General features: G+C 36.0%; 1 protein-coding gene and 1 pseudogene across 2 annotated transcripts in view; both read right to left on the reverse strand.

Moving 5' to 3' along the window:
* Positions 1-8421, reverse strand: part of KLHDC10 (kelch domain containing 10) — a 49442-nt gene extending 41021 nt beyond the window's left edge. The window contains exon 1 of one of the 2 annotated variants that reach the window (XM_015588372.2): positions 8120-8400. In XM_015588372.2, the coding sequence (XP_015443858.1) occupies positions 8120-8291 (172 nt within the window). In that variant the 5' untranslated portion in view covers positions 8292-8400. Of the gene's footprint in view, positions 1-8119 lie in introns of both variants that reach the window. The other variant, XM_006910522.2, reaches the window with a different exon arrangement.
* A 1441-nt stretch (positions 8422-9862) lies between these two features.
* Positions 9863-9981, reverse strand: LOC112478813 (annotated as a pseudogene).
* Between the last annotated feature and the right edge of the window lie 5711 nt (positions 9982-15692).

Below are 15692 nucleotides of genomic sequence, written 5' to 3' on the forward strand. Positions count from 1 at the left end.
ATACGTTATTGAAAGAATTAAAGAAGATCTAAATAAATGGAAAAATATCCCATGTTCAGGGACTGAAAGACTTAACATTATTAAGATGGTAATACTCCCTAAACAGACGTACAGATTCAACACAACCCCTGTGAGAATCCCAGCTGAGTTCTTCGTACAAATAGACAAGCTGATTCTCAAATTTATATGGAATTGCAAAGGATCCAGAATAGTGAAAATAATCCTGAAAATGAATAAAGAAGGATGCACACTTTCTGAATTCAAAACTTGCTACAAAGTACTGGTAATTGAGGCAGTACGGTATTGGCACATGGACAGACATACAGAGCAATGGAATAGAAACGCGAGTCCAGAAATAAACCTATTTGTTTATGGTCAACTGATTTTTGACAAGGATACTAAGATTATTCAATGGGAAAGAACAGTCTTTTCAACAAATGATGCTGGGACAACCGGACAGCCAGTTAAGATAACCCTTATCTCACATCAAACACAAAAACTAACTAAAATGAATCAAAGACATAAATGTAAGAAAGAGCATTACAAAACTCCTAGGAAAAAATACAGGGATAGATTTTCATGATCTTGGATTTGGCAAGGGTTCCTTCGATATGACACCAAAGGTAAGGGCAACGAAAGAACAGATAAACTGAACTTCCTCAAAACTTAAAATTTTGTGTTTCAAAGAACACAATTAAGAACATGAAAAGACAAGCACAGAATAAGAAATATATTTGCATGTATCTGATAAGGGACTTGTACCTAAATATATAAAAGACTTGTAGCTAGAATGTATAAAGAACTCTTACAGTGCAACAATAAAAAGACAAATAATCCAATTAAAAATTAAAGAATCTAACAGACATTTCTCCAAAGAAGACAAACAATTAGTCAACAAGCATATGAAAAGATGCTCGATGCCAATTATACCTCAAAAAAGCTGGAAAAGAAAGGAAGAAAAGGAAGAAAGAAAGAACAAAGAGAGAAAAGATGTCTGACATCATTAGTCATCAGGGAAATGCAAATCAGAAACCACAAAAAGATGCCACTTCATACCTACTAGGATGGTTAAAATCAAAGTCAGATAACAAGTGTTGACAAGGATGTGGAGAAATCAGAACCCTCATACACTGCTGACAAAAATGTAAAATTCCTGCTTTGGAAAAGTTTGGCAGATCCTCAAATGATTCAGCATAGAGCACAGAGTTACCATATGACCTAACAATTCTATTCCTAGGCATATATCTAAGAGAAATAAAAGCACATGTCCTCACAGAAATCTGTACACAAATGTTTATAACAGCATTATTCATTATAGCCAAATAGTGGAAACAATCTAAATGTCCACCAATAAATAAATAGTTAAGCAAAATGTGGCATATCTATACAATGGAATATTATTTAACCATAAAAAAAGAATGAAGTACTGATACCTGCTTCGACATGGATGAACTTTGAAAACATTATACAAAGTGAAAGGCAATCACAAAAGACCACATATTAAGATTCCACTCACACGAGAAAGGCCATAAGAGGGAAATCTACAGAGACAGAAAGAAGATTAGTGGTTACTTAGGGCTAAGGTAAGGGGTGGGATGGGATAGCAGAAAGAGGATAAAAGAGTGACAGCTAAAGCATATGGGGTTTCCTCATGAGATGATAAAAATGTTCTAATATTGACTGTGGTAATAAGTGCACATATGTAAATATGCAAAAAGCCATTGCATTGTATACTTTAAATGGTAAGTTGTCTGGTATGTGAATTGTATCTCAATAAAGCTATTAAAAACATAGAAAAGGAAATGTTAAGGAAGAGTTTTAAAGGATTAACTACTCGTGTGCTGAAGAAAATAAATCAAAAATGGAATTACAAGATATTTAGTAAACAATTACAACAAGTAACCTATAACCTACAGGACACGACTAAAGCAATAGACAAAAGAAATCTTATCACTTAAACACTTGGTAAAAATAAAAAGAACATTAAACATCCAACATAAGATATAAAAACAACCACAAAGTAAACCTAAGGAAAACTAAAGAAAGGATTTAAAACAATGAAAGAAAAAAATTAATAAATAAGAAAAGAGAAAATAACAGAACTGATTTTTTAAAAAATCCAAAAGCTGGTTCTAAACAAGAAAAAAAGGGCAAGGCTTCACATGTAATGAGTAAAGTGATAATGCAGTCACATACACAGAAAAAAAATTTTAATCATAAAGAGGTATCTTGTTCAACTTCATACCAATATTTTGAAAACTTAGATGAAATGGATTATTTTCGAGGATAATATAAATTATCACAGCTTCTCCCCAAAAGATATAAACTGTAAGCAGTTAAATTATCATAGAAGTAGAGATAACCGCCAAAGAGCTACTCTCTCCCCAAAATACTCAAGGTCCAAATGATTTCACAGGTAATTCAACCAAACCTTCAACTTCATTTAACCATTTAACCAGAGAAGGAAAAAAAAAGCATAGAAAAACCAAAATTATTATGAAAATGGCATAATCCAAAAAAGATAAAACACAGAAAACAACAAAACAATCTCGCTTAGAAAGAGTGATTCGAATTTCTAAATAAAGTTTAGCAAACAGAACCCAGCAGCATATTTGAAATAATACACAATGACAAAGTGAGTTGATTAAGGAATGAAAGCAAGGTCCAGTAACAGTAAATCTATTAGTACAATTCACCATAATAGTAGATCAAAGGAGAAAAATTACATAATTCTCATAGAGGCTGAAAAGGCAATTGACAAAATTTACTTCCATATTAAAAACTTATTAAAATTGTAACAGCTGACTACTTTCCCATGATAAAACATGCACACTTCAATCTTAAGTCAGGTCTAATCTTAATAAGAAAGCACTAACAACACCCCACCAAAGTCAGGAGTAAGACAAAGATCCACTACTATCTTATCGTTTAATATTTTTGGAAAGTACTAGACAAATCAATCAAACAAAAGAAAGAAAGAAGTATAAAATCTGTAAAGGAGATGATAAAATTACCTTTATTTGGTAATGATATAATTAACTGCAAAACTCTAAAAAATACCTATCTTTGCAAAACCAATAAAAAAACTATTCACAGATACTATTAGAATTTCAAAGGTGGCTATGGACAAAATTAATACTTAGAAATTAATAGCATTCTCATATTCAAACAACAAGATAAAAGATAATAGAAGTAGAAATTCCATTTTCAATAGCAACAAAAAAGAGAAAATATCAAGGTATACACATAACAAGAAATGTGAAAGGTCTATACAAAAAAAACTTTTAAAATTTTATTGAGGGATGCAAAAGAAAACCTGAACAACAAGAAATGAACATATACCTGTTCTTGAACAGAAGACTGACCCTCAAATAGATGTCAATTCTCTCCAAATCAATCTATGAATACAATTCAACACCAATAAAAATACCAACAGGATGAGGAGGGTAGCTTGAAAAACTAATTTTAAGTTTTATGGGAAAATAAACAAGCAAAAATATCTAAGAAAAGTCTGGGAAGTAGAATGAGAGCACTATAATCAAAGGATGGAGTCATTATGTATAAATAGGTAAAATGATTAATGAAACGAAAATCCAGTAAGGACCCCAATTTATATGTAGGAACTAAGTATACCTACAGACAATATTTCAGTACTGTGATAACTGGGTTGCCGCCTGGAAAAAAAAAGTAAGGTTGGATTCCTACACCTCAATAATTTAAATTTTATATGGATAAGTGCATTTAACTTGAAAATAAAATTATAGAAGTACCAGGAAAAAAACATAAGAATTTTCATTTTCATTTTCATTAGAAATAATATTGAAATAGGGAAGACCTTTCATATGATACCAAACCTAAAATCCAAAAAAGACTGACAATTACAACTACAAAATTTTTTTAAATTTCTGCTAGAAAATATACTGTAAACGAGGTCTTTAAAGGCCAAACAATAAACTGTGACAAATATCTGCAACACATATCACACAAAGAACTAATTTCCTAAAAACAGAGAATTCCTATAAACAATATTAAACATGCCAATAGAAAAATGAACAAATAACCAGGTGAAGAGAAAATACAAGCAGCTGTTATAAAGGAAACAAATATGGTTCTCGTACCTACTGAAAAGATGAAGAAAAATATACCTATTAAATTGACAATTTAAAAAAGTTTGATAATCAACTCTGTTACCAAGGGTGTCAGGAAGCCAGCACTCCCAACACAGATAGTAGGACATAAACTGGTACAACCTCTGTGTGGGGCAGTTTGGCAGTATTTATCAAAATTTAAATAGTATATATCTTTGACCCCGCAATTGTACTTCTGTGAATTTATTTATTCTAAAGACACAGACATACTTATGTGCAATATTGTATATGTACAGGGATATTCATTGTATCATCATTTGCATTAGTACAACTGTAAACATTTTAAATGCCTATCCAAATAAAGAAATGATACCATTTCCCTCCCTCCACACTCACCCACACACATCTTTCTGGAAAGGATACACAAGAAATTTATCATTGGTTGCTTCTAGGAAGGAAGTCAATTAGCTGGGGTCAAAGGTAAAAGGAAAACTTGCCTTTTATCATACGTCCTTTTGTACCATTTAAATTTTATGAATATATACGACATTTAAAATTTTTAGGTTAGGATTCCAGTATTATTTTCACCCAGTTTTACCAACTGTTTTATTTCTCCTCCTCTTTGCCAGGTTTCCAGTTCCTACCTTAACAACAATGTTTTAACTGTTTTCCCAGTTAATACTGTACATGGTATTTAATCAAACTCACACAGTTAAATCACAATAGTAACTTGGGTTCCTTTATCCCCATGACCTCCTTGGGGGATCTGCATACCTACTCTACAAAAAGAACCATTCTCCGTTCTTTACTGCGTATGGAGATTGTGAGTTAGCAAAAATCTAGGACCAAGTAGCTAGGAATTTTTTGGCCTATGGGGCAAACAGATAATCGCTGTTGTATTTTAGGAGACAGCAAAAAGGCAAGAAGCTGCTCAAACAGGGTTTCACAAAATATCATGTGTGCTGTCTCCGTGGATGCAGAGTATAGTCCACTATTTTATATTTAAGAATTTGATTTTATCCCTTTTTCCAGACTCAATGGGGCTGTAGGGGACTGAACCACAGTCAATCAAATTCACAAGAAACGAACTGCTTACATATAATGTCAATGTATTAATGTAGAATTTAAGAATTTAAGAATATATATGCATATGTGTATAAGCAGACATATGTATATATATCTCAAGAGCATCAAATCCTGCATATCAAGGAATCACACACAAATGGCAAGTATGCCCAGGAAAACCACATGGTGCTCTGAGTGTGTATAGGGAGAAGAGAACAAAGAGAAGGTCAGAGAAGGCTTTCTGAAAAAGAGTGATCAAGCTGAGATCCAATGGAAGAGCAGCTTTAAAAAAAGACTAGAATGGGGAGTAAGAGGGTTTCTGGATGATGCAATAGCATGTGCAATGGCCCAGTGGCAGAAAGGAGCATGACATGCCGAAGGAGGTGGAAAAGCTCCAAGAACTAAACCTATGATGTAGCATTAAACTGTAGCGTTAGAGAAGGGCCAGACCATAGAGTGCCTTTTAGGTCTGTTAAGGATTTTTGCCTTATCCTAAGAACAATGAAAAGCTTGTAAAGGGCTGTAAGCAGAGATAGGAAAGGATGTGTGCTTACAAAAAGATCAGTATGCTGTAAGAATTATGGGCAAGAGTAGAAGCAGGCACACTGCTTAGAAAGCTATTGCAGGAGACCTAAGTGAGGGATGATGGTGGCATGGACTGGAGTCAGGGAAGAAATAAAATGGGACTCTGTGATTGACTACACCTAAAACACGAGGGAGAGGAAAACGTTAAGGAGGATGGCCAAGTTTCAGGTTTGCAAGACTGCATGCATAACGATGCTATCACTGAAAGAGAGCGAGAACACTCCAGGGAGACCAGGTTGTTTTGTTTTGTTTCACTGATCACTGGAGAGAGGGCAGACGTGCAAAAAGTAAGAAAAGGATCTGGGTGTTCAGTAACTGGAAGTATTGGTAGAAAAGAATGAAAAATAGGATTAGAGTTCAAAGGAGAGAGAACATTAGCTACACAAACTTATTATTTTTTTACCTCCAGGGTCAACCATAAAATAGGCCGAGACATTTCTATCCCTCCCCATCACCTAAAATCTTTTTAAACATCTCAGAATAAAACCTTTCAATCAAAGAGGGAAGGGAAGCTCGAAATGCAATACTTAAAAAAATAAAGTACTGGTGTAAAAAAAATTTCAAAGTATATATATTGAGATATGAAATGTTCCCCATTCTGAGGGTGAAGAACAGAGGCTGCCTACTTGGAGAAGGAAGAATGAAGTGCCAGTCAAGGGGAGAAGAAAGCTGAAAGAAGACGCTGATGACCCCATAGCATGAATTTTCAGTTTAAACACGTTTATCTTTATCTCTAGACAAATGGCTTTTCTTGGCCTTGTGTGCTAAAGGAATGCAGAAATAATAGGTTCAAAACGGAGCCCCTTATCAGAAATCATGGCTTCCACTGCCATCAGGTGGTGGCAGCAAGGAAGTGCACCAACCAGGTTCTTGGAGCCTGGAAATGCCTCTATCAAGCTCATGGTATAATTAATCTAAGATCAAAGACTTAAATATTGCAGAGGTAGAGGGCAAGCTGGTGATAGTCTTTGGTAAGAGATTTACCTTCTAATCTGTCAATACACAAAAATATAAGTTTTTGCTGTTAATTTGGGGTAAGAATAAAAGACTTTTTCCTTTCCATGTTTAAGATCAGATACATATTTAGCAATTCTAGAATACCTAGTTTGATACTATCATCTCAAACCCAACTCCTGGAATATTATACATTTGACCGTTTAAAACCATTTTAATGTTAATTTTAATAGTACATAAAAGTGGATTAATTTGCATTTCTAGCACACGTCAATAACCTCATCACAAATATAAGCAATTGTTCCATTGGCTGTACAAAATTCCCTTTGTTATCTTCGAATTAATCAAATAACAATTTTTGACTTCGTAGAAGTACAAGGTTCGGTAGTAAACAATTCAAAACCCATGATGTTCTCAAAACTCATCGGCTCAACAAATATATCATTGATAAAATCAACATTATCACAAAAAAACATGGTGAATGATTAACATCATTCCTGGTACTTCTCTTCATGGTAAAAACAAGCTTGCCCAATTAACATCTGACATTCTGTGCAGTATTTACTTCCCTACCTTCCTTCTACTATACTGAATATTCACTTACAAATCTCTCTCTTTCCAATCGTCTGCACACATATCGATTTGTCTTTGTTTTTTAAGGCATCTGAACCGGAGGATAGGGAATTGTAGGCCAAAACGTGAAATAATCACATTGGATACATTTTTCCAATTCTCAACCAGCTGTTTTACATAGTGGACAGAGCATAATCTTGTCACCATGTATATTCTTGATCTTCGTTTTCTCTCCTCAAAATCCAGACACACTATCCATTCTGTCTCTGGACATTCCAAAATATTAATTCAACTAGCTTTCCCTAGTAATCTTGGATCCGTTTCCCACCCATCTCCCAACAACCACCCCCCTCCCCAATCCTCCTTTCTTGTTTCAGCATGCCTAACTTTTACACACTTGAGGTGTTTTTTTCACAAAAATCACTCTTTGGAATGCTCTTCCCTCTTCTCTCCTCAATTTAGTACCCTTTTAAAAATAATTTCCACGGCTAGGCGCCAATGTCTTTCTTTTACAAGATCAAACTACGGAAGAGGACGAGACTGGGAACCGAGTAAGCGAAACATTTAGGAATGTCAATGAGACGGTGGCCTCTCCTTTGAAAACGCAACTCTCAGCACAGAGATTTCAACAGAACAAAAATACTTTTTTTTTTTTTTCACTGTGTTCCTGTTCCCTCCCCCCGCCCCCCTGACCTCAAAGACACCCTTCCTTTTCTCTAAGCCCCAGTCTCTGAGCTATGCGTGGGGCCTGTCTTTCCTCCACCCAAGGAAAAGAAAGCAAGAGAGAAAAGAAAAGACAGCAGTCACCTTCCCGCCGCGCCCGCAAGCTGTCAGGACCACGTCCCACGACTCACCTGGCAGGTGCGGCCGCCCGGAGAGTTGCACGAAGCGGTTGAGCTGGCCAGTTCCCCGACCCCCGCTGCCCCCACTGCCCCCGCCAGCCCCGCTACCTCCACCGCCGCCACAACTGCCCGCGGCACCTCCTCCCCTCCGGCGGTTCCTGTCCCAGCCCTGGGCGGCCGACATGACCCGCTAACGATTGCCGCAGCCCGGTCCCGGCAGCCCCTGGCCCGGCGGCACTAGCCGAGCCTCCTTCCTGGGCTCCTCTAGAGACCCGGGAGGCAGGGGAAGGGGGAGCGCCGGGCCTTCACCGGTGACCAATGACTGGCTGACTTGGTGACAGGCAGCCAATGGCCAGTCGTCTTCTTGGCTGGTAGAGGGAGGCGGGGAGAGACGTGGTAACCATAGCTATGGCTTAAAAAAAAAAGTGGCGGTGGGGGGGGAGAGGAAGGCAGAAGCAGCCACTCCTCACTCGCATCCACCGCGCTAAGCAAGCCCGCGTCGCGGCTGCTCCTGCGGGATCAGGCGGGCCAATCGAAGGCCGAGCGGGATCGGCCACGCCTGCAGAAGGAGCCCCGGCGGCTGCCCGTACTCCGGCACGTTCGGGGTTCAGGAACTCTTCCCCGTAGACACTGAAATCTGAAGTAGGATATGCACATAATAGGCGTAGCTGGGGACGATACAGTGTCCCGCCAGCTTTACAGACTGAGATCACTTTCCCTGACCGTTGACAGACACAAAGGGCTCCCTTGGAGGGGGTAAAATCCAGGGGCGGAGTCAAAGCTTAAATGTAAGCAGGAGGTATTTCTGGGTTTCATTTCTCTAGTCTTTCAGTCGACAAGCTGAACTCCCCAATTCAATATAAGCTACGTCCCAAGCAAACAGTTTTAGTTAACAAACATGGGAAAATGTTCAAGCTCACGAGTAATTATAGAAACACAAGACCCCTCCCCCATGAGAAACCATTTCTGGTTCATTACGTTAGTAAAGATTTTAAAAATAACACCCAGCAGCGACTAGAGTGCCAAGAAAAAGGTATTTTCATAGGTGACTGATGGCTATGCAAAATGTTTTTGTTCAGTCAAACCCCTTGAATCGGCTTAAAGACAGGAACAGGTACGGAAGGTCGATTGAGGGAAAATGCAGTTGTACAGATTAGAAATTCCTGTTGTTCCAAAATTAAACAAAATTTGTCTTTGAACTTACTGGGCGCGGTGCAAAGTGGGAAAATACAGATTGTTCACTGATGTCCATGAATAATAAGGGAAAAGCATATAAATTCCGCAAGGGAAACAAAACTTTACAAGGGTCTTAGATCTGGTGGTTTTATAGGTTGTTTTGTTTTTTTTTTTCCCCGTGATGCTTCATATGGGAGAACCTTATGTGATGCGGAGAAAAAAGAAAATCTGCTAGAGCAGAGGATTCATACCTCAGTTCAAATTTCCTGTCGCCACTGACCCCGCCTCCTTATTTTCCTACTTCAATCCCTGTGGGCAGGTGTTTTACCCGTTAAGCACTATAACGCACTGCTTACGAAAATATCTGAGACCTGCAAAAAAGTCTATGGCTCTAAAATATAAAAATCAAAATTAATAAATGCTAATTTTCTAAACAATCTGTACCACTGTGTATGTAACCAAATAGTAGATAAAGGAAATTTTCTTTTTTTTTTTTTTTTAGGCGAGGCAACCCTTGGTTGACCTCACAGATTGCAAGGACCTTATCAGCTTACAATCCCTTATGTTTTTATTTTTTTACGCCTATAGCGCCTGGTCTTCCTAGGTGGTCTCCCATCCAAGCACTAACCAGGCCCCACCCTGCTTAGCTTTCGAGATTAGACGGGATCCACCTCGTTCAGAGTAGCATGGCTGTAGACAGGAAATTTTCTTTTACTAGGAGTAAGCTACGTATTCCAAGTAACAAATAAAAAGTGAATGATAGAATATCACCATTTTGCAACCCTTAATGAATTCAGAGACTAATCCATTGAGCATCAACCACTGCTAGCATCACAAAATAAAAGATGAGATATATGTGTCTCTAAAACATAAACATGACTTGAAGTAGTCTTGTAGGAAAAAACTGAATCTGAACCTCATAAGACTTCTGTATCTAACTATAAATTTATAGAAAACATAGAATACAGAGGAACATATAATACCACAGAGATGCAAATAGCAAAATCCAGACTATGGAAACTCAAAGGATAAACAACCAAGTTTCTTCAACAAATAAATTGCATAGGAAAAAGATTTGGAGAGAGAAATCTACAGATTGAAGAGACTTGTAAAGGTTCTAAACTATGAATACACAAAAAAATCATTGAATAGAAATGGTTGCACAATTTTGTTAATGTTAAAAGCACTGAAGTCTACACTTGAAAAGGGTGAATTTTATGTATGTGAATTATATCTCATTTTAAAATGTTTTAATAATACAGGAAGGGAGAAGGAGATGGGGAGCTAGATGAAATAACATTAACCATAAGCTGAAGCTAGGTTCTGAGTACATGAGAACTATTCATTATATTGTTCTGCCTACTTTTGTATGTGTTAGAAGTTCCTTATAATACAAAGGAAAAAAAAGTCTACAAAAATAAGATACATTAACCAATCAATTGAAAACATATTATAAATATATATAATCAATTTTAAATATATAAAATCAATTTTAAATTCCAAAAACAAAATGAAAGATTTATTCTTAACTAAATTTAAAGTTATTAAATTTTAAAAGCTTTTTTAAAAGGTTATAGCCAAATTTTTTTAATGTGGAATGTGGGTACACTTTAATGGTTATTAACATATTTGGAGAGAGACCTTCAAAATAAGTGCATGCAGACAATATGTACCTGCCAATATAATGTAATATGAAGTATACAATGTCACCTATAAAGTACTAATGCTAAAAACATTAACTTGACTCTAATCAAGATTTAAGCTATAATATCCAGTTATGGGAACTTTCAGGGGACAAAGGAACATGTGAAACAAACACATGCAGGGGACAATCTCCACGATATCTAGCCTGGTCTTGTCAATAAGTCAATGTCATGAAAAACAAAATAGGAGGTTGGTAACCCCTAATGGAATAATAGATCTAAGTAATGACAATAAATGGTTCCTAGCATAACAAAAAGGAACAACCAGACATTACGTGTCTGCTGACAAAAGTACACAAACTCATCCATGAAGGAGTCTTACCAAAAAAAATGAATCTGAATAAAGTCAAACTTGTAGCTCTAACTACCAGTTTACAGGAAATAAAAGGAACAGAGAATGTGTTAAATGATATCTTGAAGGAGTAATCTGAAAAATACATAATGTGGAAAACTATAGAATGAACAGCCTATTTTCTTCAATATTATCTTTCGAAGAGAAGGAAGAGGAAAAGGAAACTGACAGATTGTTAACAGAGTTTTAAGAGACATATCAACCAAATGCTGTGTTTAGGCCTTGTTTGCATTTTGATAGAATGAAACCACTATTTTCTTAATGGAAAAATTTGATCGGATATTGGAATCACTGTTAATTTTTTTAGATACTGTGGATATGTTTTTTTTTTTAAAGACCTCTTATCTTTTAGAGAATCATACTGAAATATTTACAGGTAAAATGCTGATATCTAAGATTTGCTTCAAAATAATCCAGGCAGCGGGCCATGTGAGACAGGATGAGAATGTAGATTAAACAAGGATGACCATGAGTCGATGCTCAGTATAGCTGGATGATGGGTACTTGGAGTTCACTGCACTATTCTCTCACTTCTTTCATATATATTTGAATTTTTCCCACATAAAACGTTTTTAAAAAATAGTTCTTAAAAGAACAATTCCAGATTAAAGGGAATTTACAACAGAATGTATGTGATCCTCTTGAACAAATCAAATTTAAAAAATAATTTCATGACAAAGAAAGATTATTAGAGACTATTAAAGAATTAATGTAATATGATGATATCAAGGATATATTAGAAAATCTCTATTTTTTAGAGATGCATAATAAAATATGTAAGAATGGGCTATCATAATACTTGAGACAGCAGGACCATCTCTACCCTCCTGAAGCTAACCCATAAAGATAGCATGACAAGCAGGAAGAGCTCTCAGTTCACATTAACTCAGAAAACAAGTTAGTCAAAATTAGCAAGAAGTCTGCATTGAGAATATTTTCCAGGAAATCTATTTTATAAATGTTGAATACATACAACGATTCAAACAAATTTCCACAACTATTTTCCAGAACTATTTTCCAGCAGAGGTCCTATAATGACAACTTTTAATGCGGTGTGAGAATAGAGGATTGGGGAAGTGGTAAAAAGTACTCGCTATATTATGAAATCTAGTTTTATTTCTCATACTGGTGTCTGAAATTCAACACTGTGTAACCCAGTGGCTCTCAACCCTGCCTGCACATTGGACTAACCTGAAGCCATTTTGTAAAATATATCCAGCTGTTTGGATCAGAATCTCTGGAGCACAGGCATTGGCCGTATTTTTGAAGTTCCCTGAGTTATTCTAATCTACAGGCAGGGCTGAAAACACAAGTGTAATTCTCTGTATCCCAGTTTTATCACATGCAAAATGGGAGTAATATCTCTTGCTTTAGCAGCATCTCAGAGTTATTGTGAGAGATCAATGAAATTGTATACGTGAATATACATAGAAAAGAATAATATTTTATGTAAATGTAAGGTCATATTCCCATATTAGCAATCAATGCATAGCAGCCCTTTAAAAATGTTTACTTCTTGGACTGTTGGTTAGTTCGTTATATATTAAATATGACCCAGGATCATATAAATTCCTTGGTAAATAGTCAAAAGTAATTAACTGCTTGTCATCAGCCCAGATCAAATTAGCATTGATATTGAGAAGCCCAAAGTAATTAGTCTTTAATTTAGTTAATTACAAAAAAAAAATTATAATCATTTACACATATAAGCATTACACACATAAGCATTATACATAAGATGTCATAGAAACACAAAATACACATTGTAGCTAGGATTAAGTTTGTCTGCCCAAAGAAAAGGAGGACAAGGGCTCACATTTATTGGCCACCTTCTGTGAACTAGACACTTTTATGTGTGTTATCTTTTTTAATGGGCAGATTCACTTACCACAGTGTTTTTGAAACATTAAGTCATGAGATCGGTTTAGCGGGTCATGACTAGTACTTTCTAAATGGAATACAGTAGGAAAAGAAGAATTAAAATATAAAAGTGCAAGAAAAAACGGGGAGTACAAAAGGACCAGGAGGTCCTGAAATACCTTACCTTTACGTATTCAAGTTGGAAGGACCTGCTCTGGAGGATGGATGAGCTATAGAAACTTTAAGGTTCCCTCTTAGAGTATTCAGGCAGGCATTTGATTAACATTAGGGCTGGTAACTAATGTGTTTACACAGGCCACAGCCTGGAAGAAAATATTTACAAAAGACATATCTTATAAAGAACTGTTAACCAAAATATGCAAAGATCTCTTAAAACTCAACAATAAGTAAAAAATAACTCTATTTAAAAATGGGAAGAAGAGCTAACAGATACCTCACCAAAAAAGATATGCAGATAGTACATAAGCATATGAAAAGATGTTCAACATTATATGTCATTAGGGAATTAAAAATTAAAACAATAGTCTATGGCCATGCTACCCTGAACAAGCCCGATCCCGTCTAATCTCGGAAACTAAGCCTGGTTAGTACTTGGATGGGAGACCACCTAAGAAGACCAGGTGCTGCAGGCATAAAAGATAAAAAATAAAAATGAAAGAAAGAAAGAAAGAAAGAAAGCGAGAAGTAAGCAAGCAAGTAAGCAAGCAAGCAAGCAAGCAAGGCTTGTAAACTGACAAGGTCCTTGCAGTCTGTGAGGTCAACCAAGGGTTGCCTCATCTAAAAAAAAAAAAAAATTAAAAACAATAATGGAAAACTCCTACATACATTAAAATGGTTAAAATCCAAAACACTGACAACACCGAGTGCTGACAAGGATGTGGAGCAACAGCAATACCATTGTTGGTGGGAATGCAAAATGGTACATCTACTTTGAAAGACAGTTTGGCAGTTTCTTACAAAATTAAACATACTCTTACCATACAATGCAGCAATCATGTTCCTTAGTATTTACTCAAAGGAGTTGAAAACTTGTGTCCACACAAAAACCTGCACGCAGATATTTATAGCAGCTTTACTCGTAATTGCCAAAACTTTGAAACAATCGAGATGCTCTACAATACATGAATGAGTAAATAAACTGTGGTGTAGCCATACAATGGAATAGTATACAGCACTAATAGGAAATGAGCTATCAAACCATGAAAAGACATAGCGAAAATTTTAAAGTGTATTACTTACGATGCGATATGTAAATATGCCTTACTGCTGAATCGTACACCTGAATCTTACTGGATTTCGTTAAACAATGTCACCATAATAAAAATAAATTTAAAAAAATAAAAATAAAATAAAATCTAAAAAAATAAATAAAAATATAAAAGCATATTACTAAATGAAAGAAGCCAACCTGAAAAGGCTACATACTGTTTAATTCCAACTATGTGACGGTCTGTGAAAGGCAAAGCTACGGAGACGGTAAAAAGATCAGTAGTTGCCAGGGGTTTGGGGGGAGAGAAGGGGTAAATTAGTGGAGCACGAACCATTTTTAGGGCAGTAAAACTATTCTGTATGATACTATAAGGGTGGATACGTGTCATTAGACATTTCTCCAAACCCATACAAGGTACAGCCTTAAGAGTAAACCCTAAGATAAACTATGAACTTTGAACGATGATACAACTCTGCTGCAGGACACTGAGAGTGGGGAAGACTGGGTCGGGGGAAGGGTTACATGTCAGTTATGAAAACAAACTTTCTTGCACTGGTGTTTTATAACTGAAAGGCAAACAGAATTCAACTTTGTTTTATTGTTATTTAATAAGTTTAGTTTTATACTTGACATCAGGAAAACGTCCATGTGATGCAGTGATGTCACTTTAGCTGCAGCAGGCTAATGAGAAGAGGACAAAGGCTGCCTCTTCATAACATGTAAATATGCGCTCATACCAAATGAAGTCAGCATGATATCACAGCAGGAAATTCAAAGTAAATTTCACAGCGGTCCTAATGTTCCAAGTCCAGTAAAAAGTAGGAACTTATTTTTTAAAAAACTGAATAATGGTCCATCACTTTTAAAGTTATGTGAATGAGTTGTTTGAGTGTTTACTTATTTCCCCCCAAAATCTAATAGAAAGTTCTGGAATAAAACTAGATGATTTTTTTTCAACATCTGCAATATTGAACTTGAAGTCCAGATATGATTTCCTGTTCCAAATTCCAGCAATAATTGATTTATATTCTTATTTGATACAGATTTAGGTAACACAACTACAAGGGAACAGGACAGTTTTATGAAGACATCAAGCGACATCTCATTAAATTGACATTAGAGGAATGGCAAAGATTTGTGAAGTATCACATCCAATTATCCCAAACAAGTAAACAAAGCCTTGAAATTATTAATATCACTTTGTATTTTGGGTGTAACAAGCTTAAATGAATAGGAACTCTCTGCATGTGTTAATATTATTGA

This window comes from Pteropus alecto, unplaced genomic scaffold (genome assembly GCF_000325575.1).
Source record: "Pteropus alecto unplaced genomic scaffold, ASM32557v1 scaffold22, whole genome shotgun sequence".
In the NCBI taxonomy this organism is placed as follows: domain Eukaryota; kingdom Metazoa; phylum Chordata; class Mammalia; order Chiroptera; family Pteropodidae; genus Pteropus; species Pteropus alecto.